At 54.0% G+C, this 8509-nt stretch overlaps 1 protein-coding gene across 1 annotated transcript; it reads left to right on the top strand.

Annotated features, from left to right (window-relative positions):
- Window positions 1–157: 157 nt before the first annotated feature.
- Window positions 158–3757, top strand: LOC139027124 (nascent polypeptide-associated complex subunit alpha, muscle-specific form-like; the record flags this gene model as incomplete). Its single annotated transcript, XM_070442290.1, has 3 exons — window positions 158–184; window positions 474–3258; window positions 3695–3757. Coding segments are annotated over exons 1-3 (2875 nt in total), but the record flags the coding sequence as incomplete, so codon positions are not given.
- Window positions 3758–8509: the final 4752 nt, after the last annotated feature.

Raw genomic sequence — 8509 nt, 5'->3', positions numbered from 1 at the left:
TGATACACCAATATGATAGCAGTTTTTGGGTGGTGTTTGTGAAGAGATGTCTTTAATTGAAGGGAGACAGTGCTTGGGTCGATCTGGGAGATGTTTTACCTGACAGATAGTACGGGTGGGTGGGTGTGGATATCTTTAATAACCCCTTAGAGTGGATATGTTCCCGGCCGTGCCGCTGAATCTCGTTAGGCAAAATACAAAAAATCCCATAATATTCTACTCATGTGAAATAAAGCTATCTGTTGTTTTTTTGGATTTGGCTGAGGTGAAAGGTTGACGCGCTAGGTGAGAGGTGAAAGGTGGAAAGGTGAAAGGTGAAAGGTGACTAGAGCTGGCGGTTCCTGCAGACAATGAGACACTGTCTGACAGTTTGGGCTAGACACATCATGTGGTTGGTTTTCCAAGGACGCCCACAGGCTCACAGACTGTTGTTTCCCTGTAAGAAGCAACAGATGAGATTGACCCTCAGCTAGCCCCCTAGGACCAGCCCGTCAGCCGCCAGCCCTCAGGACGCAGCCTTCAGCAGCCAGCCCAAGGACCAGCCGTCAGCAGCCAGGCCCCAGGACAGCCCATCACCAACCAGCCCCAGGACAGCCCGTCCGCAGCCAGCCCCAGGACCAGCCCGTTCAGCAAACAGCCCCCAGGACCAGCCGTCAGAACCAGCGCCCAGGACAGCCGCGACAGCACCAGCCACAGGACCAGCCCGTCAGCAGCCAGCCCCCGGACCAGCCGTCAGCAAGTCAGCCCCAGGGACCAGCCCATCAGTCAGCCAGCCTCAGAACCGCAAGCCCGTCATGCGCCAGCCCCAGGACCGCAGCTCCGGTCAGCAACCAGCGCCCAGGACCAGCCAGTCAGCAGCCCGCCCCAGGGACCCGCCCGGTCAGCAACCCAGCCCCAAGGTACCAGCCAGTCGCAGCCAGCCGCAGGTAGCAGCCCGTCAGCCAACCAGACCCGGACGCAGCCCCGTCAAGACAACGCAGCCCCCAGGACCAAGCGCCGCCCGCAGCCAGCCCAGGACCAGCCCGTCAGCAGCCAAGCCCAGGACCAGCCCGTCAGCAGTCAGCCCCAGGACCAGCCCATCAGCATGCCAGCCTCAGACCAGCCCCGTCAGCAGCCCCGCCCAAGGACCAGCACCGTCAGCAACCCAAGCCCCAGGACCAGCCAGTCAGGCAGCCAACCGCCAGACCAGCTCCCGTAGCAAACCCAGCCCCAGGGACCAGCCAGTCAGCGCCAAGCCCCAGACAGCCGTCAGCAAACCAGCCCAGGACCAGCCCATCAGCAGCCAGCCTCAAGAACCAGCCCGTCAGCAGCCAGCCCAGACCAGCCCGTCAGCACCAGCCCCCAGGGACCAGCCCGTCAAGCAGCCAGCCCCAGGCACCAGCCCGTCAGCAACCAGCCCCAGGACGCAGGCCAAGTTCAGCAGCCAGCCGCCAGGACGCCAGCCGCGTCAGCAAACCAAGCCCCAGGACCAGCCCGTCAGCAACCAGCCCCCAGGGCCAGCCCCGACAGCAGCCAGCGCACAGGACAGCCCGTCAGCAGCCAGCCCGAGGACCAGCCGCATCAGCAGTCAGCCGCAGGACCAAAGCCGCATAAAGCAGCCAGCCTTCAGACCAGCCCGTCAGCAGCCAGCACCAGGACCAGCGCCGTCAGCACCCAGCCCAGGACCAGCCAGTCAGCAGCAGCCCCAGGACCAGCCCGTCAGCAACACCCAGCCCCAGGACCAGGCCAGTCAGCAGCTCAGCCCCAGGACCAGCCCGGTCAGCAACCAGCCCAAGGACCAGCCCGTCAGCAAACGTCAGCCCCAGGAGAGCCCCGTTCAGCAGCCAGCCCCAGGACCAGCCCGTCAGCAACCCAGCGCCCAGGACAGCCCGTCAGCAGCCAGCGCCAGGACCCCGCCAGTCCCAGCAAGCTCCAGCCCAGGACCAGCCCGTCAGCACAACCAGACCCCGGGACGCAGCCCGTCAGCCAACCAGCCCCAGGAACCAGCCGACAGCAGCCAGCCACAGGACCAGCCCGTCAGCAGCCAGCCCCGGACCAGCCCGTCACAGCAGTTCAGCCCAGGACCAGCCCATCAGCAGCCGAGCCTCAGACCCAGGCCCGTCAGCAAGCCAGCCCCAGGACCAGCCCGTAGCAAACTGCAGCCCCAGGACCAGCCCAGTCAGCAGCCAACGCCAAGGACCAGCCCGTACAGCAACCAGCCCCACGGACCAGCTCAGTCACAGCCAGCCCCCGGACCAGCCGCGTCAGCAACCAGCCCCAGGACCCAGTCCCATCAGCCAGCCCAGCCTCAGCACCAGCCCCGTCAGCAGCCAGCCCCCAGGGACCAGCCGGTCACGCAACCAGCCCAGGACCCAGCCAGTCAGCAGCCAGCCCGAGGACCAGCTCAGCAACCCGCCCCAGGACCAGCCAGTCAAGCAGCCAGCCCCGCAGGACCCCGCCCGTCAGCAACCAGCCCCAGGGGACCAGCCAGTCCAGCAGCCCAGGCCCCAGGACCAGGCCCCGTCAGCAACCATCCCCAGGTACCAAGTCCCGTCAGCAAAACCAGCCCAGGACCAGCCGACGCAGCCAGCCCAGGACCAGCCCCGTCCGCAAGCCCGCCCCAAGGACCAGCCCGTCAGTCAGTCAAGCCCCAGGAACGCCGGTCCCCATCAGCAGCCAGCCCTCAGACCAGCCCGTCAGCCAGCCAAGCCCCAGGACCAGCCCGTCAGCAACCAGCCCAGGACCAGCCAGTCAGCAGCCAGCCCCAGGACCCAGCCGTCAGCACCAGCCCCAGGACCAAGCCAGTCAGGCAGCCCAGCCCGCAGGACGCAGCCCGTGCAGAACCAGCCGCCAGGACCAGCCGTCAGCAACCAGCCCCAGGACTCGAGCCGTCAGCAGCCAGCCCCCAGGACCAGCCCCGTAGTCAACGCCAGCCCAGGACCCAAGCCGTCAGCAGCCAGCCCCCAGGACCAGCCCCGTACAGGAACCAGCCCCCAGGACCAGCCAGTTCAGCAAGCCGCCCCAAGGACACCCGTCAGCAACCAGCCCAGGACCAGCCAGTCAGCATGCCAGCCCCAGGACGCAGCCCGTTCAGCAACCAGCCCCAGGACAGCCCGCGTGCAACCAGCCGGACCGCCGTCAGCAGCCAGCCCTCCAGACCAGCCCGTTCAGCACGACAGCCCCAGGAACGGCATCCGGCAGCAGCCAAGCCCCAGGACCAGCCGCGTCACAGTCCAGCCCAGGACCAGCCCGTCAGCAAGCCAGCCCGAGGATCAGCCAGTCAGTCACCAGCCCAATCGCCAGTCTTGCAGGGACGAGAAAATATAGATTTCAAAAATGTGAACAATTGAATGGTCTTCTTGCCCAAGCGGAATGAGCCACGCCTGCAATGGGCTGCAGGACATGCAACCAGGGCTGACTACATTACTCATGTGGCAGGAGCATAAACGTCTGTCTGTTGACACTGGTCATCACAGACACATCCAGAAAATCATTCTGGGACTGCACTAATTTGGAGGGAAGGTTGTGTTTTTGGAGAGACATGGAAGGAGATGTACCAAACATATTTAAACATGCTCCTTTGGGGTTCTATTCCTTGCTGGTGTTTTCAGATCCAATGGGGGGAATCCAAAGAGTCCCTGTGGGATGGCAGAAACTGGCAGATAACTTTTCTGTGCAAACTGGTCTCTGGAAAACTTCCCACAACTTATTTCAGGATTTATCCGCTTTCGGCTACCCAAAGAAAACGGACGCAAGCCTCGGCGTCAGAGAGCCAACGGTAGCTGCATATATGTCAGTGTAAAGAGCGAAAAGCCCCCCACAAGCTAGCTGCAATCAGGTTCTGTTGCAGAGAGCACACGCTTAGCTGCTATCGGTCAGTTGTTTCAGAAAGACAAGCCTAGCTGCTATCCGGTCAGTGCAGGTGAGACACGCTAGCTGCAATCAGGTCAGTGGTAGAGAGACAAGCTAGCTGGGCTATTCAGGTCCGTGACGAACCAAAGCTAGCTGCTATCAGGTCAGTGAAGCAGAGGACAGCCTATGCTATCGAGGTCTGTGCAGAGAAGACAAGCTAGCTTGCATCATGTCAGTGCAGAGAGGACAGCTAGCCTGCTATCAGGTCAGTGCAGAGAGACAAGCTAGCTGCACTCAGGTCTGTGTCAGAGAGACATAGCTAGCTTGCTATCAGGTCCGTGTAGAGAGACCAAGCTAGCTGCTCTCAGGTCAGTGTAGAGAGATCAAGCTAGCCTGCAATCATGTCTGTGCAGGGAGACAAGCTAGCTGCAATCAGGTCAATTGCAGAGAGACCAGCTCGCTGCAATCAGGTCAGTGGCAGAGAGACCAGCTGGCTTGCTATTCAGGTTCAGTCTAGAGAGACAAGCCTAGCTGCACATCAGGTCAGTGTAGAGAGACAAGCTAAGCTGCTATCAGGTAGTGTAGAGAGATCAAGCTAGCCTGCTATCAGGTCAGGTAAGAGAGACAAGCTCCGCTGCAATCATGGTCTGTGCAAGGGCGCCAACTGCTGCACTCAGGTCAATGCAGAAAGACCTAGCTAGCTTGCAATTCAGGTCAGTGGTAAGCAGAGCCTAAGCTATGGCTGCAATCCAGGTTCCAGTGTAGAGAGACCAGCTAATCTGCTATCAGGTCAGTTTAGAGAGACACAGCTAGCTGCAACTCAGGTCAGTGGTTTAGAGAGACAAGCTAGCTGCTATGCTTAGGTCTGTGCAGAGAGAAAAGCTAGGCTGCAATCAGGTCAGTGGCGAGAGACAGCTACTGCTATCCGGTCTGTGCAGAGAGAAAAGCTAGCTGCACTCGGTCACGTGCCAGAGGACCAAGCTAGCTGCTATCAGGTCAGCTGCGAGAGACCAAGCTAGCTGCTATGCAGGTCTGTGCAGAGACAGCTAGCTGCAATCAGGCGTCAGTGGTAGAGAGACAAGCTAGCTGGCAATCAGGTCAGTGTGGGACAAATGGGGTGGACCGCCTTCCTGTCCCAGCTTATGCCATTTTAGGGCCGCTGCCCCTTCCAGGCATACCAACATACGTCTAAACCCTGCAAAATAATGAGAATCAGAGATCTGGGCTGGCTGACCTGTGGCAACTCGCAAGTGTATATGGAGAGACCAGAGATGGAGGACGCCTTGAGAAAAACCAGGGGCATGTGGGTTGTCCTGGACCGTGGACACAGGGACTCCGTGGCCACAACCATCACATGCGATAACTTTTTTTACTTCGCACAAGCTGGGTACAGGATCTCCTCAAGAGGAACGCTGACGATGGGACAGATTCTCAAGAGGAAGCTGACGATGGTAGGAACAGTATGAAAAAAAGAAGCCAGAGCTCCCACCTCAGCTGTTGAATACATCGGAACATGTAGGCCCTTACAATTCTCTAGTTTGAACGTTTCACGGCCGACACCGCCCTAGTGTCCTACGTGCCCAAATAAATGCAAACATGTGGTACTTCATAGAGTACACTGCATAGGGATGGGATCAATCCGAGGGCAAGAACATGAAAACCCAGAAATCATAGTGGATTACAATGCCACTACAAAGGAGGGGTGGACCAATTTAGACAGATTATGGTTACTAGGCTTACAGCTGCAAAAGAACGAACCCTACGCTGGCATCTTGTTGATATTATTCAACATCTTGGACATCTCTCGTGACAACATGATTGCCATTCCGCGGATGGACGTTTGGAACCCAAGATTGGAACAGAGGAGCTCCAGAGGAGACGTCTCTTTCTCAGGAGCTGGGCAAGGCATTGTAAGACCTCAAATCCAAGAAGGAGGCTCAAACGTATCCAAGGGATCCTCCCCCGGTCTTCTGCAGCCATCGTGAGGAGGATTTCAGGAGGCAGGACGTCTGGTCGCCCATCCACTCCGACCCACAGAACCCAACACTCCAATACAGGAAGTCAGCGTGAGGGATTTGTTGCAATGTGTGTTGTGGCTTCCTTCCTTGGTCCCGGCTGTAACTTATATATGTGAGTGAGTGAGATGTCAGTAAAGTTCCTCACACAAGTGTTTTCATCATTCTAGATTGTAGCCCGGTGGCAACAAGAAGAAGCGTTGAAGATGTGTGTGGACCCCAAGAAGGACAGGAAAGACAAGCACACAAGCATCAAGTGCAATAGATACGTATTGTAGCACACAACACACACACACACCCACACACACACACACACCACCCATCACACACACACACACACACCATCAGAGCACACACACACACACACACACACGACACACACACACACACACACAACACCACACAGACCACAACACACACACATCAGCACACCACAGCACACACACCACACACACACACACAGACACACACACACACACACACCGCACACACAACACACAACACACACACTACACACACACAGACACACAACACACACACCACACACACACACACACACCACGACACACCAACACACACACACCACACACAGCACACACACACACACAACAACCACACCACACACATCAGAATCACACAGAACACACACACACACACACACACCAACACACACAACACACACACACAGACCACAGACAAGCACACACACACACACACACCACCAGACACCACAACACACAAGCGTCACACACACACACACACACACACACAGACACACACACCACATCACCACATACATCACACACACACACCACAGACACACGACACACACACACACACACATACACACACAACAACACACACACACACACACCAGACACACCGACACACACACACACCACATGCACACACACACAACACACAACACACAACACACCACACACACACCCACAACCACCATCAACACACAGACCACACACACACACAACACACACAGTCACACACACCAGCACACCACACACCACACACAGCACACCACACACACCACACACACCACAGACACACACACACACACACACACACCACCACCACCACACAGACACACACACACCACAACACACACACCACACACACACGTACACACACACACACACACACAACAGACACACACCCGACACACACACACACACAGCACACACAGCACACACACACAGGAACACACACACACACACAACACACACACACACACCAGCAATCACACACACACACACACACACACAGCACACGACACACCACATCACACAGTGATCTCCGACACACACACCAGCCACACCCACACACAGCACATCTTTCACTGAGGTTACAGACAACTTTACCGGTCCTAATAACCCATATAGTAGACGTAACCACCGAAATTGTACTTAAACTACCTTCATGTTTGTCCTTAATTGGGCAAATAGGGTTTCATTTATCATTCCGCTAACATACTGTATTTAAAAATTCAGTTTTAAAGCAATGAACATCACTAGTGATGAAATCGTGTTCATTTTTATTTGTTCAAGATAAACATGATTTATTTCCACCCTCGTCTTGATTTAATAAATTTTTGTTCACAAATTCACATTTTATTTAAATAAAACAAAAGCGCATTTATGGATAAATGTGATTAGCAGAGGTAAATTATTAACCATGTATACTGTCTATATTAACATGTATACGGTCTATTTGCTTGTAATTTACATAAGTCAACATCAAAGTATTAAGTATTTATATGTAATAGTTACGGCTGTATTGTTTTAAAAACCAATAATGTTGTTGGTCAATCAGACCCAATCAGACATTGGGTGAATAACAAACACGATGCTGAGAGATGCCCGGAGATGTTTAACTGACAGATGGTAAGGGTGGGTGTGGGGGAGATCTTTAATTGGTGGCCACAGAGTCCTCTGAGATGCTGTGAGATGTTCCCTGACAGATGGTAAGGGTGGGTGTGGAGAAGGTAGGCCGGTGGTCCTCAAGCAGTGGTGTAAAGTATTTAAGTAAAAATACTTTAAAGTACTACAGAAGTAGTTTTTTTTGATTATCTGTACTTTACTATTCTATTTTGTATAACTTTTACTTTTACTTTACTACATTCCTAAAAAAATTTTAACTCCATACATTTTCCCTGACACCCAAAACTTACCTCGTTACATTTTGAATGCTTGGCAGGACAGGAACTTATCCACGGATCTAAATCACTCACCTATCAAGAGAACATCCCTGGTCATCCCTACTGCCTCTGATCTGGAGGACTCACTAAACAGAGAACATCCCTGGTCATCTCTGCTGCCTCTGATCTGGCGGACTCACGAAACGCAAATGCTTCATTTCTAAATTATGTCTGAGTGATGGAGTGAGGCTCTGGCTATACGTACATTTATTAAACAAGAAAATTGTGAAATCTGGTTTGCATAATATAAGGAATTTTAAATAATTTATAATTATACTTTTACTTCTGATACTAAAGTATATTCTAGCAATTACATTTACATTTTGATACTTAAGTATATTTAAAACCAAATATTTTTTGACTTTTACTCAAGTAATATTTAACTGGGTGACTTTCACCTTTACTTGAGTCATTTTCTATTAAGGTATCTTTACTTTTACTCAAGTTTGAC

Source organism: Salvelinus sp. IW2-2015, unplaced genomic scaffold, assembly GCF_002910315.2.
Source record: "Salvelinus sp. IW2-2015 unplaced genomic scaffold, ASM291031v2 Un_scaffold7622, whole genome shotgun sequence".
Taxonomy (NCBI): domain Eukaryota; kingdom Metazoa; phylum Chordata; class Actinopteri; order Salmoniformes; family Salmonidae; genus Salvelinus; species Salvelinus sp. IW2-2015.
Note: the sequence above shows the minus strand (reverse complement) of the source record. Positions and strands in the feature narration are given on the sequence as shown.